At 47.1% G+C, this 23,865-nt stretch overlaps 1 protein-coding gene across 1 annotated transcript in view; it reads right to left on the bottom strand.

Moving 5' to 3' along the window:
- stap2b (signal transducing adaptor family member 2b) overlaps window positions 1-23,623 on the bottom strand; it is a 29,123-nt gene extending 5,500 nt beyond the window's left edge. The window contains exons 1-6 of the mRNA XM_056276884.1: window positions 23,316-23,623; window positions 19,345-19,416; window positions 19,066-19,185; window positions 18,895-18,951; window positions 11,526-11,692; window positions 10,584-10,715 (exon numbers count right to left, since the gene is read on the bottom strand). Coding sequence (XP_056132859.1) covers window positions 10,584-10,715; window positions 11,526-11,692; window positions 18,895-18,951; window positions 19,066-19,185; window positions 19,345-19,416; window positions 23,316-23,402 — 635 coding nt within the window. The 5' untranslated portion in view covers window positions 23,403-23,623. The remainder of the gene's footprint in view (window positions 1-10,583; window positions 10,716-11,525; window positions 11,693-18,894; window positions 18,952-19,065; window positions 19,186-19,344; window positions 19,417-23,315) is intronic.
- Between the last annotated feature and the right edge of the window lie 242 nt (window positions 23,624-23,865).

The following is a 23,865-nucleotide window of genomic DNA, read 5'->3' as shown; positions in this document are numbered from 1 at the left end:
CAGGCCATCACAGGGCCCACACACACACACACGCATTCATACCTAGGGGCAATTTAGTACGGCCGATTCATCTGACCTACATGTCTTTGGATTGTGGGAGGAAACCGGAGCGCTCGGAGGAAACCCACGCAGACACGGGGAGAACATGCAAACTCCACACAGAGGACGACGCAGGATGACCCCCAAGGTTGGACTACCCCGGGGCTCAACCCAGAACCTTCTTGCTGTGAGGTGACCGCGTGAACCACTGCGCCACCGTGCCGCCCTGTGTTGTACAATTTGTACTTAAAAAACTTCTATTGTTGTAACTGATGCCATTATATTGTTTACATAATTTGTATAATCTGTCTACTTTTTCTAGGCCAGTGTCATAATTGAGAATTAATTTAAGCTGCATTTGTTATTTATACATTATTTCATTTAGTACAAGTAATAGTATTATTATTTTGAAGTCTAAACTTACGATTGGGTTACTCTCACGTGAGTAAGACTCTTAAGCAATACCAGCAATCAAGGATATCATATATGCGCCGGTGAAAAGTTTATGCTGGTCACAACAGACTTTAATTTTATGTGAACGGTTATAATACCTGAAGACTACTCCCTTTTTGTAGCATGCAGCCAAATAGTGTTCACTGTGATTCCCTTGAAGCACAGGCAGACACATATGGCTTTTTTGCTACTGGTGGATTTGGAGAGACGCCTTCAAATAAACCAGTGGAAAAAAAACAAAACAGTGAAAACTCGAACTGTTCATCGATGCGAGCGGGGATTAAGTGACAATGCGGCAAGTTCAAAGGACCAGACGGGTCTACGGCGCACGGAGCTGTCACTGAAGGATTGACGGATGAGCCGAGGACACACACCATACACACACAGGAAGAAGTAAGAAAATGCACACAGTTTAAAGAGCAACGCTTTCAAGACAAAGCCATAAAGAACTCGGGCACCAATATGTCAAGAGTGTTCTAAGAAGAGGGTTTTTGTAAAGTTTACCAAAAGATTTTTACTGTGAATGATAGCTACTGTGGTGTGTGTGGTGAGTGTTTTGACTCATTTGCTCATGTAATTTAATTGAAGCTTGCCATTTATACACATTTAAGGTGCCAAAGTTAAAAGGTAAATACATTTTCTCCTTGAGCTTTCTATATTGGAAATAATAAGTGGAGGCTATTTGCCATTTGATATTGAAGTTTTCTCAGAAGTTCTGAAGTGTGTTATATATTGAGTGTATTTTGAAAGGTAATATCCAAAGTTGAATTAAGCTGGGGTTTTTTTTGTGTGTGTGCACATTTTAAATGTTCCAAGTGCATTTTTGAAATCTATTGAAATACTGTTATTGAAAATCATAACATTTGATTTGCTTAAGCTTCAAAGTAGTTACATTTAAGTGACATTTACATTTGAGTAAGTGTTAAAAGTTGATGTAGAGGTTTCATTTACTGTGTACATTTTCTATTTACAAAATTTGGTCAATTTAAAGCCGTGATTCAACAATGTCAGAGTCAAGTGAGCCTATAGTTCAGGTAAGGGACAGTGTTAGGGATAGTGTAAATTCCCAAGACCAGCCTGAAGAAGGTCGAGTGGGTGGTGCTGAAGCACAGCAAGAGGAAGCGCAGCAGCCAAGACGAAGTCAAAGAACAGACCTCTTAACAGAGAAGGGTAGAGAAATGCAAGTTGAAAAAAATTAAAGCCCTTCAACAAAGGTCTAACTATACTTGCGACAAATGGAGAACACAAGTTAAATCTTTTAACTTGTGTTCTCCAACTTGTGTTAACTTGTGGGGAGAGGGACATCTGGAGTGCCCTACTTAGCTTGCTGCCACCGCAACCCTACCCCAGAGAAGCGGCTGATGATGAGCAGCTGATGTCTTTTTGCAGATGTCCAGTGTGTTTATAATGAACTATGTGAAATCCCAACTCCAGACCAGGTCATGCGTCGAAAAGTGGATCTGTGTGTAGAGATTTCTAAGTTTATTGTATCCAGAGCCATAAGTCGACTGGACAGAAGGATAACAAAAAAGGAGAGCAAGATTGGCCGGAAGCAGGCTCACTCTTCGACTCAAGCACCTGTAAATCGGGTTCTGTCACGTCTATCTTGAAAGGCTCCTAGGAGCATTCAAGCAGGTCTTCTGCACTGACACTGCTGCAACCCAAGCTGTTCCGAAAGTGTTACAAGAACAAGAAAGAGAACAATTGGAAATACAGCGCATAGAAGCAGAAGCTAAAAGGAAGATAGCTGATCAAGAGGCAGCAGTCGTAAAGCGTTGTTTAGAACAAGAAGCAGAAGAGGTAAAATGAAGAACACAGAGAGAGGAAGTGGAAGCTAAAATCAAAGCTCAACAGGAAGAAGAGAATGCAGCTCTACAGAAGACTGGAGGAAAAACGGAGAAAGATAAAGCATTTGGAAGCAGTGAAAGGTCTCAATACAGCATGAGCTAGAATGCAGATGTACGATCAAGTAAAAGCCACAGATGAAGAGCAGAAAGACATACTAGAACATGAGATGGTAGCAGATAACCAAGTGCCTACTCCCACAAGTCCTCTGCCCCTGTCTCTCGTACCACAAGCTGTGACCACCTCCTCAAATGAAAGTACAACAGAACTCATCAAGGTGCTGGTAGGCGCTTTAAGTGCAAACAAAATTCCAATTCCTGAACCTTCAGTATTCAGTGGGGATCCATTGAAATACAACAACTGGAAACTCTCCTTTGAAACACTGATCGACCAGAAGAACATTCAAGACAAGGAGAAGATATGCTACCTCTGTAGATATGTAAATGGACAAGCTAAGGAAGCACTTGATCGCTGTTCCCTACTTAGAACCGAATCTGCCTATGTTGCTGCATGGGAGATTTTGGAGGAGAGATACGGAAACCCATTTACAATTGCAAAATCGTAGAGAGACAAGCTCCAAGCGTGGCCCAAGATGGGATCTAAGGACAACTTTGAGCTCAGAGAGTTCGTCGGTTTTCTCCATAGTTGCGAGGCTGCCATGGTCCACATCAAGGCATTGGAAATTTTGAATGACTGTGATGAATACCGTAAAATTCTTTCAAAGTTACCGGATTGGCTAACAGCGAGATGGAACTAGAAGGTTGTCGAAGCAGAAGAAGAGAGTAACCAATCCCCCTCCTTCAGCCAATTTGTCCAATTTCTGACATGGGAAGCAAAAATTGCCTGTAACCAAAGACATCAAAACTTCAGAGCAAAAACACTGACCACAAGTTCCAATGAAAATACTGTCATAACATGCATGTTCTGTAAGAAGACTGGACATACTTTGCACAAATGCAGGAAGTTCACAGAGAAAGCAGTGTCAGACCGAATCAAATTCGTTCAAGCCGAAAGGGTATGCTTTGGTTGTCTCAAGTCTGGTCACTATTCAAAGAGCTGCAACAGTAGGAATGTTTGTGACATGTGCCAAAAACGGCATCCTACCTGTGTGCATGAGGAGCGAGCCAAAGAAGAGCAAAGACCACCACAAGCCAAGCAAAATCCAAGTCAAGAAAAGCTAAGTACAATTCAGAAAAGTACAAAGAAATACTTCAATCAACACAACACAAAGAAACAACCACAGCTGCTACTTCAAATAGAGTAATACTTGATGCACGCGAACACCTGCAATAATTCCTGTCTGGCTTTCATCCACAACTCAACCAGCACAAGAAGTCCTTGTATATATTCTATTGCTGCCCTTTTCAACCACTGTGCCGCGAGAGATTGTCAGGTGTGCCATGGGAAATTATCCAATTCCACTTAATGGGTCTAGAAAAATGTATCTTAAGCTGCGCTAAATAATTAATTTCATACAGCTCTCGTTGAGCATCTATGGTTGCGCTATGGTGGTAGGCCTACGCAGTCAACGTCTAATGAAGTACTCTCCTATGCCTGTGGGGGCGGTAGGTAGCGCGATTAGTAATAATTTTTGATTTCAGACAATAGAATTAGAGACGCAGGTAGACCGTTAGCTACAAGTGACAATGCGCTAAAAATTGAGAAATATTTGAAGAGAAAAGATGCTCCTGATCATGTTGATTCTGATCAAAGTCGGACTAACCTAGATGACTTTTTTTTTTTTTAGATCTCCCTGGAAATTGTGCTTTTGAACCGACGACTGAATTTCATTACACATAGCCTCAGAAAGTTAGAGTATTGACATTTTTTGATTCTGAAAAGTGTTATGTGTAATCAGATTCTCATCTGTGAGCTTACGAGACGAAGGTCTGTCGAGTTTTAAGAATTTGGATCTCCGTGCTCATGACCTGTCTCAGTGGGACCTCTTCACCAGCAATTTCAAGCTGCTCAACACAGGCATCGAGAATGGAGATATGCCTGAACAGATAGTGATCCACTCATTGCAGTGTACCCACTATGTGATCCTGTGGCACCGGGCCAAATTATCTGAGGGTAGCTCAAGAAAGGAGGACCTGGTGACCCTGAGGAAACAGATGGGGGCATTCTGCATGATGTGTCAGCGCTACGTCAACAATGTCAACACAGCTGTCAAAGAACAGGCATTCACCATCCTATGTGATGGGCTGTTGATCTTCAGCCACCAGATGGTGTCTGGTGGCAGGGAGCACCTGGAGCCCTTGGTCTATTCCCCAGAGGATTCCCTGCAGTCTGAACTACTCTCCTTCATCCTAAACCATGTCTTCATAGACCAGGATGATGACACAAACAGCACAGTCACATGTCTGGTCATCTCCTGGCTGGACTACGGCAACTCTCTTGCTGGCGCCCTGACGTCAGCCATCAGACCTCTGGAGCTTGTTCAGAAAGCTGCAGCTCGTCTGGTGTTCAACCACCATAAGTTCTCCCACACAACTCCCCTTCTCATGTCCCTACACTGGCTCCCAGTAGCTGCTCGCATCCAGTTTAAGACTCTTGTGCTAGCCTACAGGGCAGTTAAAGGAACAGCTCCTTCCTATCTCCAGGCCATGGTCAAGCCCTACACCCCCGCCCGACCACTTCGCTCTGCTGCCTCAGGACGCCTGGTTGTCCCGTCGCTCAGAGGCCCCTGCTGCCGATCGACCCGGTCAAGGCTCTTTTCTGTCCTGGCCCCACAGTGGTGGCATGAACTCCCCGCTGATGTCAGGACAGCAGAGTCGCTGCCAATCTTTCGACGCAGGTTGAAAACTCACCTCTTCAAGAACTACTACCCTGTTACTTGTTCTTAGCACTTATTGTATTCACTCATGAAAAAAAAAACTTTTTCTTGCACTTTTACTTTAGCACTGGTTTTGCTCTTAGATGCTTGTTTAGATGCACTTATGACCTCTGATGACTAGTAGTTCTCCTGATTTCCTACGTTAAATGCACTTACTGTAAGTCGCTTTGGATAAAAGCGTCAGCTAAATGACTGTAATGTAATGTAATGATGAGCCAACTAAAAGTGGGGGTCAAAAGAAATCAAAAACGATGAGCTCATCAAGGCAATACAGTGACATTTATCTGTCATTTGGATTTTCTTTCACGGGAGATTCTACTGCACCGATTCCGTTGTGCTTAGTATGTGGGGAAAAGCTAGCCAACAGTACCATGGTCCCTAGTAAGCTTAAAAGTCACCTGCAAATGAAACACCCGTCTCTCCAAAACAAGAACACAGAATATTTTATTCATTTGTGTGAACACACTGAGAAACAGGCAACTCTGATGAGGAAGACCACAAAGGTGTCTGAGAGAGCTCTCAAAGCCAGCTACCTAGTAGCTGAACTCGTGGCCAAAGCAAAAAAGCCACACACAGTGGCGGAGACATTAATATTACCGGCCTGCAAAGCCATTGTGAACAAAATGCTTGGCCCAGATGCAGTTAAAGAAACTGCCAGATGCGGTTAAAGAAATTGCCAAAGTTCCCCTCTCGGATAACACGATTGCCAGATGCATCAATGACATGTCTGCAGACATAGAAAGTGTTGTTTTGGAAAAGATACGTTCCACTGGGAAATTTGCATTGCAACTTGATGAGTCGACAGACATCAGTGGACATACTCAACTCTTGGCTATGGTGCGCTTTGTGGATGGAGACACCATCAGAGAAAATTTCCTTTTTTGCAAGGCACTGCCGGAAAAAACAACAGGAGAGGACATTTTTCAGGTCACGTCAGAGTATCTCGAACAAGGAGGACTTCAGTGGGAGAACTGCGTGAGGGTCTGCACTGATGGAGCAGCAGCCATGGTTGGGCGCAGCAAGGGCTTCGTTAACAGAGTGAGAGAGAGAAACCCAGATGTTGTGATCACACACTGCTTTTTGCACCACGAGGCACTTGTTGCTAAAACTTTACCAGCAGACCTAGCTGATGTGTTGAATGGTGTCTTGCGTATGGTAAACTTTGTCAAAACAAGACCTCTGAAAAGCCACTTAACTTTATGTGAGGAGATGGGAGCGGAGCATAAGGCCTTATTTCTCCATATGGAGGTCCGCTGGTTATCTCGTGGGAAAATACTGGCCAGCGTGTATGAGTTGCGGGAGGAACTGAAAACCTTTTTAACTAATGAAAGTGCGATGACGCAAAGCTGCTTGCAAATGACGAATGGTGTGCAAAGCTCACATACATGGTGGATATTTTTCAACATCTGAATGAACTGAATACTCGAATGCAAGGCCAAAACGAAAATCTGCTCACAAGCATGGACAAGATAAACGGATTTCATTCAAAGCCCCCCCCCCCTCGGCGACGACACCTGGAAAGGAACACTCTCGAAATGTTCCCCCTGACCCACAAAATGGCAAGGATATGTCAACACTGCTGCGTTGTGTGAAATAAGTCAACATTTGAAAACTCTTGAGGAGAAATTATCCTTTTATTTCCCCTCAGCCTCCACCGAATCTTTTGACTGGGTCAGGGACCCATATAGCTCAGCAGTAGTTTTCGGAAAGGACATGACTTTGCAGGAGCAAGAGCAACTCGTGGAACTAAGACAAGACTGTATTTTAAAATTGAGCTATGCTGATCTATCTCTGGATAGTTTTTGGTTGACTGCTGCCAAGGACTTTCCAATCATGGCAAACAGAGCCATCACAACGTTGCTCCCATTTTCCACAACCTATCTCTGCGAGCTTGGCTTTTCAAGCCTAACTACCATAAAAACTGAAAACGGAGCGCGACTGAGAGCAGTCGAGCAAGAGCTCCGTGTGTCCCTCTCGTCGATTCCTGCCAGGATATCAGTTTTGCATTCATCGAAACAGGCCCAGGTTTTGCACTGAGTGAGTATACCTACAAGTCCTTATATTACACACTATGATAGGCTATGTACTGTTTCGTTCCGTAACATTTGGGATGATGGTGTGTCGTAGGACTTTTTCTATGTCAAAAATGTGCCATGGCTCAAAAAAGGTTGAAAAACACTGCTCTACTGGATTGTCAAAGCAACACGACCTTTATTCTAAGTGAAGCTGCTGAAGCTTTGGAAGCAAACAAAGAACAAGTCAACTCAAGCTCTCAACTATGACCTCAAGAACCACAGTAGTAAGCTTTCAAAGAGTAAACGGCCTACAAGTCTGAGGCTTTTACTCCAGTAAGATCTCCTTACCACCAGCCTACACACCTGAGTTTATTCCAGACAATAGAACTCATAATAAAACTGCTAAAGCTTGGTCCCATCTAGAGTACCTTCAAGAAGAGATAGCACCTCTGCAGGACTGCCAAGTAGGTCTGCTCATAGGGTACAACTGCTCACATGCCCTACTTCCAAGGGAAGTTGTGTCTGGCAAAGAAAATCAGCCTTATGCACATCATACAGACCTTGGATGGAGTATTGTTGGCCACAGGAATCCCTGTGTAGACTGTGGCGATGCCACTGGAATTAGCCATCGCATAGTAGTGAGACAAGTGACACCAGGTGTGGAGCCTTCTGTCAATGTCAAAACTGAAGTACACTGTGAGCTGAATCAAAGTGAAGGAAATTACACCCTGACATCATAACAGTACTCAAATCAGACTTCTCAGAAAGAGCTTGAGAAGATGATCCTGTGTCTTAAGAAGGTCTCAAGTTCCTGTTGAATTTGAGAGAAAACATCACACGAATGGACAATGGTCACTATGAAATGCCATTACTGTTCAAACAGGAAAGACCGAAATTACCTAACAACAAGACATGCGCAATACACCGCTTGAATTGTCTTGAAAGAAGACTTAAGAAAGATCAAAAGTACTACAAAGACGATGTAAACTTTATGGATGACATCATTTCATGCGGCGATGCAGAGAAAGTTCCCTGAGGAAGAAATTGACAACAATCTTGCTTAGTACATTCCACATCATGGAGTTTATCATCCACAGAAACTAGGAAAACTACATGTAGTATTTTTCTACACGTAGTTCTGCCAAGTTTCAAGAAACAGCCCTCAACGACCATCTGCTCACCAGTCCTGACTTGACAAATACATTGGTGGGTGTCCTATGCCACTTCCGAAAAGGTTCTGTTGTAGTCCTGTGGGACATTGAAAGAATGTTCCACCAGTTTCATGTGAAAAGGGAGGCTCAAGATTATTAAGATTCCTATGGTGGGAGAATGGCAACTTGGAAACTGCCCCATCAATCTACAGAATGAAGGTCCACTTGTTTGGAGTAGCCTCGTCTCCTGGCTGTGCCAACTTCAGCCTAAAACATCTGGCAGCACAAGGGCAAGGTCAGTTCAGCAAAGACGTCGTATGTTTCATTCAAAGAAATTTCTATGTAGACGATAGTCTGACAAGTGTTCAAACTGAGAAGGAAGCCATCTAACTTGTCAAAGAATCATGATAATTTTCCTGTACTGGCAAGTTAAGACTCCACAAGTTTTTTCCCAACGGTGAGAACGTGATGGCAACCATCCCAGAAGAAGAACGTGGCGCAAGGGCCATACACATAGAGATGACAACTGATGCATGTCCATGACATGTTCATCAACTAAGATGTGACCAAGGAACCAATTTTGTTGGTGCAAGGAGAGCTTACAGAACCCATGAAAGGAATGGATCAAGAAAGAGTGAAGGCTCTAGGATGTGAATTTCTTATAAACCCTCCAGCGGCAAGTCACATGGGCGGTGTCTAGGAGAGGCAAATAAGAACCATAAGAGCGTTCTTACCGCTATTATCAACCAGTCAGCACGAAGTCCTGACAGCACCTCTCTAAGGACGTTCCTGTATGAGGTTATGGCCATCATCAACAGCAGACCACTCAACACTGCATATTTGAATGACCCATCTGGACTTGAACCTTTAACTCCAAACCACATCCTTACAATGAAGTCTACACTCATTCTGCCCCCACCTGGACAATTTGTCAAAGAAGATCTTTATCTTTAAAAGAGGTGGTGCCGAGTGCAGTATTTGTGTAATGAGTTTTGGACCCGATGGAAGAAAGAATATCTTTTGAACTTACAACCAAGACAAAAGTGGCACAAGAACAAAAGGAACTTGAAGGTCAATGACATCATCCTTCTACAAGATGATCTGACACCATGCAACGAATGGAAGCTGGCCAGAATCACAGAAATCTATCCAGGGTCAGATAGTTTGGTGAGAAAACTAAGATTGCTGGTTAGTAACACCACATTTGACAAAAAGGGGAAACCCACAACTAAAATGGTGTTCCTTGAAAGACCTGTACAGAAGGTTGTTACTCTGCTTGAGGCAGACTAAGGTGTTTAATGTTTTACCCGAAATTCCATGTTAAATCGTTAATAACAGGAAATGTTTCGTTGAGAAGTTGAAGCATTTACTTACAAGACCCATTGTGTTTAGAGAAATCCCACACTAAAGTGTGTGAAATTTTGATGCCATTATTATTGTTTACATAATTTGTATAATTTGTCTACTTTTTCCAAGACCAATGTCATAATTGAGAGTTCATTTAAGCTGCATTTGTTATTTAAACATTATTTCATTTAGTACAAGTAATAGTACTATTATTGTGAAGTCTCAGCTTAAGGTTACGTACAAGTTTGTTAGGCTGCTCTCGCATGAGTAAGACTCTTAAGCAATACCGGCAAGCAAGCAGCAAGCAAGGATATCATATATGTGCCGGTGAAAGGTTTATGGTGGTCACAACAGACTTTAATTTTATGTGAACGGTTATAAGGAAGAATTGAAGACTATTCCCTTTTTGCAGCATGCAGCCAACGAGTTTTTACTGTAATTCCCCTCAAGCACACGCAGGCACAAGTGGCTTTGTTACTATTGGTGGATTTGGAGAGAAGCCTTCAAATAAACTAGTAGCAAGAAAGCCACTTGTGTCTGCCTGTGCTTCGAGGGAATTACAATTCTATTCTAATCTATGTATGAAGGTGATGAACTGTACATTTGCGTGAGTGAGTTATATAACAATGAAGTGTCTGTGCTCGGAGTTCACCATAAAGTCCATGGTAAATGTTACTGGCACTAATAAACATGACATCAATGTGTTTGGGATGATAAGGCCACTGTGTGTGTGTGTGTGTGTGTGTGTGTGTGTGTGTGTGTGTGTGTGTGTGTGTGTGTGTGTGTGTGTGTGTGTGTGCGTGCGTGCGTGTGTGCGTGTGTGTGTGTATGTAAAATGTTTGTCTGTGTGTATGTGTATAGTGTGTAAAGTGTGTGTGCGTTCATGTATCTGTGTACCCGTTAAGGTGTTGCCGAGTAGTGACAGCGAAAGAGTTTCCGTCCCTGCCGGGCCTCAGCAGCATGTTTCCTTTCTTAGCGTTTCTCTCCAACATCATTTCTGCCTCCATACGGGACACCTGGTAGTAACAACTGCAGGGCAGCAGAAAATATGCACATGAGGTTGACAGAATAGATAAACTGTTACCTCTCATCTCAGCAGGGTTTAGGGATTGAGACATTGGAAATTAATGAATTCCAGAGCTCATAGACTGAGCTCACTGACTGAGATTGCCCAAACATTTTAACCCAATCATCCATCAAGCAATCAATCAACAATCAAGTTGCATTTTATATAGCGCTTTTCTAGCTGCAACAGCCACTCAAAGCCATCCATCCATCCATTCATTCATTATCCAAGCAGCTTATCCCAATCGGAGTCACGGGATGCTGGAGCCTATCCCAGCAGTCACAGGGTGGCAGGTGGGGAGACACCCTGGACAGGCCATCAGGCCATCACAGGGCCGAGACACACACACACACACACACACACACACACACACACACACACACACACACACACACACACACACACACACACACACACACACACACACACACACACACACACACACACACACCTAGGTATGTCCGATTCACCTGACCTACATGTCTTTGGACTGTGGGAGGAAACCGGAGCACCCGGAGGAAACCCACGCAGACACGGGGAGAACATGCAAACTCAACATAGAGGATGACCTGGGATGCCTCTTCAAGGTTGGACAACCCCAGGGTTCGAACCCAGGACCTTCTTGCTGTGAGGCGACCGCGCTAATCACTGTGCCACTATAACCCAATCATAATATGTATAATTTCGGCTTTTGGGCCAAAATTAGTACAACAACACCAGAGAGTATGAATCAAAAATCCAAAAAAGCCCCATTTGGGATTTGACGTACGCACCTCGGCATGTCTCCTGCAAGGTCAATGTAGAGGCTGTAGCTGTTGGCAGGTGGAGGTGTGACCACGGGTGGAGAGAGGGCCGTAACTCTTTCCTTTTCTCTATTCACCACCTCTTTTAGCATCTGGATCTGGCCGGGGAGCAGGTTGAGTTTGGAGGGCACTGACAACTGAACAGAATTGCCAAACACAGAGTTCAGCACAGCTTTACAACCGCCACAATTCACCCAAACAAATGAGTGAGACAGTAAAATCAATTGAGCGATTTCCCAGTTCATCGCCACAAGTTCAAGGTGAATTATCTAAACTCAGCCTGATGTTAACGGTGTCCTAACATCAACGTTGTCTCATAAAAAACACCCAGGACCCATTACCAATTAGAATGCATACTCACTGTAATTCCCCTCTAGTCACGGTAATTAAATTTTGCATTCAACAGAAAGCATGTCAGTAAACAGTCCAAAGGCAACTGCAATCTTCATGTGTAAGATGCCATTTAAAATATTTTAATATGCAATTTTTGGAGGGGGGGGGGGTTTCCCCCCTTTTCTCCCAATTGCATCCAGCCAATTACCCCACTCTTCCGAGCTGTCCCGGTCGCTGCTCCACCCCCTCTGCTGATCCGGGGAGGGCTGCAGACTATCACATGCCGCCTCTGATACATGTGGAGTCACCAGCCCCTTCTTTTCACCTGACAGTGAGGAGTTTCCCCAGGGGGACGTAGCACGTGGGAGGATGATGCTATTCCCCCCCAGTTCCCCCTCCCTGTCGAACAGGCCCCCCGACCGACCAGAGGAGGCGCTAGTGCAGCGACCAGGACACATACCCACATCTGGCTTCCCACCCGCAACATGGCCAATTGTGTCTGTAGGGACACCCGACCAAGCCGGAGGTAACGCGGGGATTCGAACCGGTGAGCCCAGTGTCAGTAGGCATCGGAACAGACCGCTACTTTACCCAGAGAGCCAATATGTCATGTTTTTAACACTTGTCGTACAGTCGGCTGTTAACAAAGGCATGAAATAATATTTCATGAGTCAGTGTGTACATACACTCACTGAGCACAAATCAAATCAGGATCACCTGTACACCTACTCATTCGTGCAATATCTAATCAGCCAATCATATGGCAGCAGTACATAAAATCATGCCGATATGAGTCAGGAGTTTCTGTTAATGATCTCATCAGCTATCAGAATGCATAAAAAACGTGATCTCAGTGATTTCGACTGTGACATGATTGTTGGTGCCAGGCGAGTTGGTTTGAGTATTGCTGTAACTCCTGATTTCTTGGGATTTTCACACACAACAGTCTCTAGAGTTTACTCAGAATGGTGTGGGGGTAAAAAAAACAGTGAGAGGCAGCTCTGCAGACGGAAATGCCTTGTTGATGAGAGAGGTCAAAGGAGAATGGCCAGACTGGTTCAAGCTGACAGAAAGGCTACAGTGTTATGTCTGCACACATCGACAGTGCTGCATTTGATTTGGTGCTGTTCTATTGTGCTGGGATCGATTGGTGATGCCTGCGGGCTCTGGGTTGTTTGATCGGGTCTGCCTGTGATGCTGTGTCAGTCTAAATAAAGAATGCCACGGAGAGGTTGTGTCGAGCGACAGCGCTGTGTCCTGACGTGATTTCTAAATACATTATTGGCGACGAGGATGGCTGATATCTCTCTCCCACCACCTGCCCCCTTCTTGGCATTACCTGGCGAGCCTCCGGTACCATGGACTCGCTGGCTACATAGTTTTGAAAATTACATCATCGCCTCAGGGCTCGACGACGTGAGCCAGGCTAGGAAGACGGCTCTGTTGCTACACTGCTTGGGAGCAGAGGGTCATCGTGTGCTCGGGACTCTGGGGAACGTCACAAGCTTTGATGAAGCTGTGGGACTTATGAGCACCCATTTCGCTGCTCCACAGAGTGCCCTCCTTCGGCGATTTATATTCCGTCAGCGACACCAACTGCCTGGTGAGTCTGTGCAGCAGTATGTAGCTAATTTGCGAGGGCTAGCTAGCTCATGCAAGTTTGGCGCGCTTCGGGACGAGATGGTTCGCGACCAGCTAATCGAACACACCAACAACGCAAAGGTGCGTGAGACTCTCCTGCTGGAAAAAGATGATCTGCTGCTGTCCAGAGCAATTACCATCGCACTATAGGTTGAGGGAGCAGCTGAGTGTGCTGCTATGCTAAATACACAGCAAGTGGCCACCTCCAGTCAAGCTGCCAACGACTCCTCCCTCTACTCACGGCTGCCCCTCGGGACGCAACCCAGCCAGAGCGAGGCGGGCGCCGACTCCACTGGGGACGTCTTGCAACTGCAACGACGGCGTTCTCGGCCCCGCCCTCAACAGTCCTGTGGTAACTGTGGGTCTCGGTCTCATGTTTCAAGGGCTCAGAACTGCCCTGCCCATGGTCAGACATACCGTAGCTGCGGTAAGCAAAATCACTTTGCCAACGTCTGTCGATCTTCCCCGGCTGGGTCAGAGGGCCACACCCCCCAGTCTTCAACCGCCGTCATTCACAAGGTGAGCTCTGGGCCAGTGTCATTCAAATCATGCACAGTCAACATTAATGATGTGTGCATCCCCCTGCTGTTGGACACCGGTGCAAGTGTGTCTCTCCTTAATGTTGATACCTACAGTCAATTTTTCGGTTCACTGCCACTGTCCGCACCCTCAGCTGTCCTCTGTGGGTATGGTGACTCCAAAATCGATCTGGTTGGCTCTCTCCAAGTGACTGTCCGCTATGGAACCAAGCTGGTGCCCAATGCAGTTTTTCATGTGGCACGCCGTGGGGCCAACCTCATGGGCCTGGACCTGTTCTCCGCTCCGGGGTTCTCCCTCTTAGACACAAGGGGGGCAGCAATCCTGACTGTTGCCACACCTTGGCAGCAGAAGTGGCCATCGCTGTTTATGGGGCTGGGCTGCCTCTCCGCCTTCGCCCATCAACCTCTCCTCAACCCTGCTGTGAAATCTGTCATCCAACCACTGCGCCGCATCCCGTTGGCTCTCCGTGATGGGGTCTCCGCCGAGCTGCAACAACTGCTGGAAGCTGGCATCATTGAACCGGTGGACGCGTCACCTTGGGTCTCAAACCTCGTGGTGGCTAAGAAGAAGTCGGGGGGCCTGCGTGTCTGCGTCAATCTACGTGCAGTAAATAAGGCATTGGTCCCTGATAAGTATCCACTGCCCACCTCAGAAGAACTCACTGCTCAGTTCTATGGCTCTGAGGTGTTCTCCAAGCTCGACCTCAGACAGGGGTACTTACAGGTGCCCCTCCACCCCAGCAGCCGAAACCTCACAGCCTTTGTGACACATGCAGGAGTGTTTCGCTACACCAGGATGCCTTTCGGTCTCAGCTCCGCCCCTAGCTGCTTCCAGAAAATCATGGTCTCTGTGCTGGCTAGCATACTGGGCATGGCCATTTATCTGGACGATATAGTGGTACACGGGCCCACCAGTGAAATCCACGACAAGTGCCTCAACATGGTCTTCGCAGCCCTGTCCAAGCACAAGCTAACTCTCAATGCTGAGAAATGTGTCCTCTCTGTGCCAGCCATCGAGTTCGTGGGGTTCCGGCTGTCAGCGAGTGGTGTAACTCCACTACAATCCAACGTGGACGCCATTCAGGCCATCCCTGAGCCCAGCTCGGCCGCCCAGGTCGCTTCCTTCCTGGGTATGACAAGTTACTACCTGAGGTTTCTTCCCCAGTATTCTGTGACCACAGCCCCCCTGCGCCAGCTGCTGCATAAGGACGAGCCATGGGTGTGGTCAAAGGCATGCAGTGACGCTGTGCGTGATCTCAAGACTCAACTGACTTCACCACCAGTGTTGGCTCACTTCAACATCTCCAGCTCCACCTTTGTGACCTGTGACGCATCAGCCACAGCGATAGGGGCTGTGCTGTCACAAACCCAGAACGGTGTGGAGAAGCCCATCGCCTTCGCCTCCCGTGCCCTCAACCTGACCGAGCAGCGGTACTCCGTGGGTGAGCGTGAGGCGTTAGCCTGTATCTGGGCTTGTGAAAGGTGGCACCTCTATGGCCACTCCTTCACCCTCAGGACAGATCACCAGGCCCTGACAGCGCTGCTGTCCACATCTGGGACAGGCCACAAACCCCTGAGGTTGCACCGCTGGTCTGACTGCCTCCGCCAGTACAACTTCAGCCTGCAGTTCACCCCAGGCAGAGATAATGTTGTCGCCGACCTGCTCTCTCGCTCTGTCTCCACCCCAGCTCCACAGACGGACACAGACTGTGTGGAAAAGGACATTGTCCAAATGCTACACACACCCCTCCAGGCCACTGTCTCTCTGCAGGAGCTGAGGGCAGCCTCCGAACAGGACCCTGTCCTCTCCCAGCTCCGCACCTACATCCAGAACGGCTGGCCTCACAAGGTCCCAGAGGAGCTGGCTGCGTTCGCCCGAGTCAGACAGGAGCTCTCCTGCTGGAACGACACCTGCGTGGCACGTGGGTTTTGCACAGTGGTCCCAGCTGCTCTCCGTGCACGTGTTTTGAATATGGCGCATGAAGGCCACCTGGGCATTGTGAAACTGAAACAGCGCTGCCGAGACCTGGTGTGGTGGCCGGGGATAGATAGAGATATTGAGGCTCTGGTGAAGGACTGTTCTGTCTGCCTTGTGAGTGGCAAGACTGGCCACCAGGCTCCCCCACCCCTGCAACCTCTCGCCTGGCCCTCTCAGCCCTGGGAACACCTGCAGTTGGACATTTGTGGTGAGATCCATGGAGTTCCCCACCACCAACGCTTCATGGTGGTCGCCTATGATCTACACTCAAAATGGCCTGAACTCACCACTTCTGGCACTGTGACCTCACAGATCATCATCGACTTCCTGGACTCTCTTTTCTCTCGCTGGGGACTCCCAAAGACCATCACCACTGACAACGGCCCTCAGCTGGTCTCTGCTGAGTTCACTGCTTATCTCGAAAGCAAGGGCGTCCGTCATATACGTACTGCGTACTACCACCCCCAGGCCAATGGCGGCATTGAACGTTTTCACCAGTCACTGAAGAACGGCCTCAGAGCACACATGGCCCAAGAGTGCTCTTTCACGCAGGCCATCCGTCACACTCTGCTGCACTATCGGGCCACACAGCACTCGACCACAGGCGTCTCCCCAGCCTCTCTCATGCTAGGCTGGGAACTGTGCATGCCCCTTGACAGGCTCCACCCCTCCACACCCCAGGCACCTCCCTCTAGGGTCAGAGCCTCAGTCACTCGTCAGCAGACGCGGATGAAGCAACGGTTTGACCAGTCAAAATGAACCAGGGTGCCAGACATCAATGTTTCAGAATGGGTCAGGGTCCGCAGGCCCCACAGGGACAATAAAATGGCTTCATACTGGTCCTCTCCTCTCCAAGTCACCCGTCAGCTGGGCCCAGCCACTTACCTCCTCAGCGATGGCACTCGGTGGCACTCCAGTCGTCTACGGAAGGTGTCAGCTCCGCCACACACAGCTGGTGACACAACCTTAGCCATTCCCTCGGCATGGCGAGACGCCCCGGGGCTTCATGCAGCTCCTACACAGGCCCCAGACATTCCTGGGCCTCAGCTTCCCCTGCCTTCTCCCTCCCCACCTCGGCCTGCCCAGCCTCAGGCCGCCCCGCGACCTGTTCGCATACATTTACGCCCTGGCCACCTAGAGGACTTTGTGTCATCCTTTCATGTTTGAAATCCTGCCGGGGGGGGGGGGATGTTATGTCTGCACACATCGACAGTGCTGCATTTGATTTGGTGCTGTTCTATTGTGCTGGGATCGATTGGTGATGCCTGCGGGCTCTGGGTTGTTTGATCGGGTCTGCCTGTGATGCTGTGTCAGTCTAAATAAAGAATGCAACGTAGCGGTTGTGTCGAGCGACAGCGCTGTGTCCTGACGTGATTTCTAAATACAATATACAGTAACTCTGATAAACACTCTGTACCATTGTGGTGAGCAGAAAAGTGTCTCAGAATATGCAACATGGTGAACCTTGAGGCGGATGGGCTACAACAGCAGAAGACAACATCGGGTTAAACTTTCATCAGACAAGAACAGAAAGCAGAGGCTGCAGTGGGCACAGGCTCACCAAAACTGGACAGTTGAAGACTGGAAAAAGGTAGCCTGGTCTGATGAATCTCGATTTCTGCTGAGGCACACAGATGGTAGGGTCAGAATTTGGCACCAATAGCATGAAACCATGGACCCAACCTGCATTGTTTCAACAGTCCAGGCTGGTGGTGGTTGTGTAATGGTGTGGGGAATGTTCTCTTGGTACACTTTGGGCCCGTAAATACCTATCAAACATCACTTGAACGCCACAGCTTATTTGAGTATTGTTGCTGACCATGTGCATCCCTCCAAGGCCACAATTTGGGTACCCATCTTGTAATAGCTACTTCCAGCCTGATAATGCACCACGTCACAATGCAAAAATAGTCTCAAACTGGTTTCGTGAACATGACAATGAGCTCAGAGTTCGTCAGTGGACTTCCCAGTCACTGGATCTGAGTCCAATGGAACACCTTTGGGATGTGTTAGAACGGGAGATTCGCAGCATGAATGTGCAGCTGACATCCATCCATTATCCAAACCGCTTATCCTACTCAGGGCCGCGGGGATGCTGGAGACTATCCCAACAGTCATTGGGTGGCAGGCAGGGAGACACCCTGGACAGGCCGCCAGTCCATCACAGGGCTGTGCAGCTGAAAAATCTGCAGAAATTGTGTGATGAGATCATGTCAACACGGACCAGAATCTCAAAGGAATGTTTCCAACATCTTGTGGCATCCATGCCACGAAGAATTGAGGCTGTTTTGAGAGCAAAGGGAGCCCCTACCCACTTTAGTATAGTGTTCCTAATGAAGTGCTCAGTCAGTGTATGTCAGAGATTTTTTGTTGTTGTTTGGATCCCCCCCCCCTTTTTTTCTCCCCAATTGTATCTGGCCAATTACCCCACTCTTCCGAGCCATCCCGGATGCTGCTCCACCTCCTCTGCTGATCCAGGAAGGGCTGCAGACTACCACATGCAACTTCCGATACATGTGAAGTCACGAGCCGCTTCTTTTCACCTGACAGTGAGGAGTTTCACCAGGGGGACGTAGCACGTGGGAGGATCACACTATTCCCACCAGTTCCCCATCCCCCTGAACAGGTGCCCCGACCGACCAGAGGAGGTGCTAGTGCAGCGACCAAGACACATACCCACATCCGGCTCCCCACCAGCAGACACAGCTAATTGTGTCTGTAAGGACGCCCAACCAAGCTGGAGGTAACATAGGGATTCAAACCGCCGATCCCCGTGTTGGTAGGCAACAGAACAGACCACCATGCCACCCGGACCCCAGCGATAACAAATTTTAGATATGTCACAAACCTGGACCACAGATTGTATAAATCCCTTCCAGAGCTCTCGAGCCTCCAAGCTGGGGGCCTGCAGGAAAGAATGGTGGGGAGAAAAACTAGTTTTTACTATGCAGCAACAGGATGATCTTTGCACTACTGGGGAAAGTATTGATTTACATATTGAATGATTTATTCCACTTACTGTGAGTGTGATATCATTATTCTTTAGTCGGAGGTTGATCCTGGCCGCATCTAAGTTACGGTCCCGACTGCGGTCATCTGTTACTGAGATGAAGCTGTTGAGCTCCAGCTTCTCTATGTACTGATGAGACACACACACACACACACACACACATATGACTAATAGAAAAATTCCCAGTGACTGTTGTTATTAGATACAGATTAACTAACAGTGTTGCTTGACACAATCTTACAAGTAAACTATTATGTCATTTGTCTAATCATTCACAAGGTAACTCACATCAGCATCTTTGCTGTTGTTGAAGAAGAAAAGTGTGTTGCCACACAGACAGGTCCACAGTCTGCGAGACGTCTGCACAAACAGAGACACAAACAGATTAGTAAAGACGGACAGGAAACAGGACAGGGACACAAGTGGTTATCATCACTTCCAGAGGAATGTCTTTAGGAATGTCGTAATTTACATACAAATGTCTAAAAACACGACCTCCAGCATGCACTGGGGCAGTTTGCAGCTGAGTGTGAAATGGCCAGGATGAGAGTCAGCGCCTGTAAGTCTAAGGCCATGTTCTCTACCAGAAAATGGTGGATTGCTCCCTCCGAGTTGGGGATGAGTTGTTACCGCAAGTGAAGGAGTTCAAGTATTTTCGGGGTCTTGTTCACGAGTGAGGGTAGGATGGAGCGGGAGATTGACAGGCGGATTGGTGCAGCATCTGCAGTAATGCGGACGTTGTACTGGACCACTGTGGTGAAGAGGGAGCTGAGCCGGAAGGCAAAGCTCTCAATTTACAGTCAATCTTCGTTCCAACCCTTACCTATGGCCATGAGCTTTGGGTAGTGACCAAAAGGCTGAGATCGCGGATACAAGCGGCTGAAACGAGTTTCCTCCATAGGGTGTCTGGGATCAGCCTTAGAGGTAGGGTGAGGAGCTCATCCGGAGGGAGCTCGGAGTAGTGCTGCTGCTCCTTCGTGTCAAAAGGAGCCAGTTGAGGGGTTTTCTGGGCACGTCCAACTGGGAGGAGACCCTGGGGTAGACCCAGAACTCGCTGGAGGGACTACATGTCCAATCTGGCCATGGAATACTTGGGATGCCCCTGGAAGAGCTGGAGGGCGTTGCTGGGGGGAGGGACATCTGGAGTGCCCTACTTAGCTTGCTGCCACCGCGACCTGACCCCAGAGAAGTGGCTGATGATGAGATGAGATGAGATGTCTAAAAATAACCCCTGCATGACAAATGATTGGGAAATGAGGAAGATGGTTATAAGTCTTGGAATACCACACAGTTACGGCGTTGGGAGCACTGGTTATGATAAGTGATCTCGGTGAGTTCAGAGGCTGAACTGATTTGTTAGATATGTTCGCATGTCAAAGAAATGGAAATGTTTTCCTCAAAAGAATGAGAAAAATCTCATCAGTGAGATTACACTTGCCTTGGAAGGACAATACATTACATGGCATCACACTTTATGGCACAATGCCACACATTCCATTACCCTTTACAAAGGTCTAATGTCTTCCACTTTGTAGAGTCTGTACATTAGTTTGTGAGTTGTGACCGTGGTGTGCAGGTGTGTATTAAAAAACTATTAACAGTCAGTTAATACACAGAACATTTTGATATTATGCCCTTCGATCGGACACGATGGTACGGTCTGTACTTCTATGCAGTCTGTGTGTGAAATTTGTCTAGCCTCCTACAGCTTTTATCTTGTTGACATGTCGATGTTGCCTGTTTTCAACAGGTTCAAGGCTTTGTGCAGTAGCTATTGACAGAAAGACGGTCAGACCAGTTTGACAGAAGCTAGTGACGCTTCTCTTTGGCTCTTTTGGAAAATCAAAGTCCATGCACCGCTTACTAAAAACAATTCATCCTGTCGGGCTTCCCCGCCCATGGAAAACATCACTCAGCCAACTCTGTAAAGCTTCAGATAGGTGGAGGTAATCATTAAGCCAGCAAGCCAGGTCAGGTTTGTGGCTGACCATGGAAGTTGCTGCTAAATGTTTATCAGAGCGATAGAAAGAAAAGCAGAAAGCCACTTTGTTCAACATTGTGTTCTTTGCTGACTCATCTCAAAATCTTGCAGAATTCTGGTATAATCTTTCATAAATAGTGCTACTTATGGACAATTCTACTGCAACAATATGAAGAGCAATAGGAAAAAGAAGGAAAGCAAGGAAGAGACTAAGGATGAGGCCAACAAAAGAGGAAACAGACAAGAAAGAAATTATAAAAGGGGAAACTAGAATGAAGCAAGAAAGCCACTTTATTTGACATTGTATTCTTACAATGAATTTGTTCTCTGCATTTAACCCATCTTATTGTATAGGAGCAGTGGGCAGCTGCAGTGACCGGGGACCAACTCCAGTTCTTCTTTCCATTGCCTTGCTCAGGGGCACAGACAGGATTATCAACCCTAACATGCATGTCTTTTTGATGGTAGGAGGAAACCGGAGCACTTGGAGGAAACCCACACAGACACAGAGAGAACATGCAAACTCCACACAGAAAGGACCTGGGATGGCCTGGGGTTCGAACCCAGGACTTTCTTGCTGTGAGGCAACAGCACTAACCACTGGGCCACCATGCTACCCCACGAAGGCCTTTTAACATACGTATAAATTGTTAAATAGCGGAGCTGTCTAGCGCCTCCTCTGGTCGGTCAGGGCGTCTGTTTAGCGGGGAGGGGAACAGGAGGGAATAGCGTGATCCTCCCACGCGCTACGTCCCCCTGGTGAAACTCTTCACTGTCAGGCGAAAAGAAGCAGCTGGCGACCCCACATGTATCGGAGGAGGCATGTGGTAGTCTACAGTCCTCCCCGGATTGGCAGAGGGGGTGAAGCAGCGACCGGGACGGCTTGGAAGAGTGGGGTAATTGGACAGGTACAACTGCGGAGAAAAAGGGGGGGGAAATAGGAAAGCTGTAGATAAATGAGGCAGGGAAGGCGTTGACAATAGTTACCCTTTCCTACACGTGCACATCTCTCACTTCCTGTCACTGACAACAGGATTTTGTGATGCCCCAAATAACAGACTGTATGTAAAGCAGCAAACCTCGCCTCACTGCACACCATAAAGGATATCTTTTTTATTTGCTTTTGAAACCAACATGACATTTTATTAAGACTACATTACACTTGTAATTAAATATTGCTGTAATTTGTGTCTATCATTTTGCTGTCTACCCTGAGACAGCTGTTGGAAGGAGATATTTTGTGTCGGGTCAGGTTTCATTTGTTCCTGACAGGTGAGTTAAACTACATTAAGCCCATTCATCCATTATCTAAACCGCTTATCCTGCTCTCAGGGTCACGGGGATGCTGGAGCCTATCCCAGCAGTCATTGGGCGGCAGGTGGGAGACACCCTGGACAGGCCGCCAGGCCATCACAGGGCCACTACATTAAGCCCTGTTAATTAAAACTTGTTAAGAGTGTATAGGCATACATGTAGTGCAAAGTTAATCCTTTTAACACAGTCGCACAGCATACTTACTCCTCACACTCACATGTAAACACACACACACAAACTCAAGTTTATCTATATTTTTGGGGACCCCTCATGGACAACATTTATTCCTTAACCCCTAACCCCTAACCTTAGCCATCAGAGATAAGTGTCTTACCTGAACCCTTATCTTAACCCTAAAACAAACCCTTTAAAAAGTGAAGACTGGACAAAAATCCTCACAAATCAAGTATGTCCTCACAAGAAAGGTGCCTGGTCAGGGCGACCTGGTGGTTCAACTGGCAGAGCATGTACCACATATACCGCAGCGGCCTGGGTTCGAATCCAGCCCGGGCCCTTTATTGTATATCATCCCCTCTCTCTCCCTTGCCTTCTCTCTCTCTCTCTCTCTCTCTCTACTATCCCTTCGCTATCAAATAAAGGTGGAAAATACCAAAAAATAATCTAAAAAAAAAAAAAAGGTGTGTTGAGGGTCAGGTCCTACAAGTTTAGCAATAACACACGCCCACACGCGCGCACGCCTGACGCGCACACACACACACACACACACACATCCCCGCCCACACCACCACAACAACATTCTTTTGATTTTCTGAGAATTTTAAGAACACAGTGCACTTCTGAAACACATTTATCCATAAGTAAATATAGACAAACTGATGACTGACGCTACTTTGAACATAGGCCACTGGAAAAAAGAAAAAAAAGAAAAAAAAGTGATCATCTGATTTTCTGGTCTTTAACAAGAATATCTGTATACATGGAGTCGTCATTTCAGGTAGCCTACCTTATCTTTGAATGATCTCTTTTCCAGATATCCTTCGTAGTAGCAGTGGGGGAGTTGGGCTCTCTGTCTCCCAACTCGTGATGCCATCACTGCTGAGCCTTCAGCTGGGGATGAGCACCGTGATGCTGATGTCTTTTTGTCTTATTATCTTATTATCTGGCCTATAAGAGCAGCTAGCTCTCCGTTGGTTAAAGGCCTATTTAGTAGAGTTTTAAAAATAAATGAGAGAGAGAGAGAGAGAGATAAACAGCTATGTTGCCGGCTCCTGACTGGCCAAAGCCCAAACCACCAGGTTGGTGCTGTCTTGCACTGAGACAAGGCAGGACTAAAAACCCTCCCGCTGCTGACTGCGTCACCTGTTCTCAGTGGATGCCTAGTCCCACAACACACTTTCAGCTGATTGGCCGATTTCTTTGCTGGGCGGGTATGTTTAATTTCACAGGCGAGCTCTCGACCTTTGTCCAAGTGTTGCCTACCACACAAGAGAGGAAATTACCTTGCTGAAAATACACATGGCTACTACATAGAGAGAAAACACACACACACACAC

The sequence above is a fragment of the Lampris incognitus genome, chromosome 3 (genome assembly GCF_029633865.1).
Source record: "Lampris incognitus isolate fLamInc1 chromosome 3, fLamInc1.hap2, whole genome shotgun sequence".
In the NCBI taxonomy this organism is placed as follows: Eukaryota; Metazoa; Chordata; class Actinopteri; order Lampriformes; family Lampridae; genus Lampris; species Lampris incognitus.
This window is presented reverse-complemented; position numbering and strand designations above follow the sequence as displayed.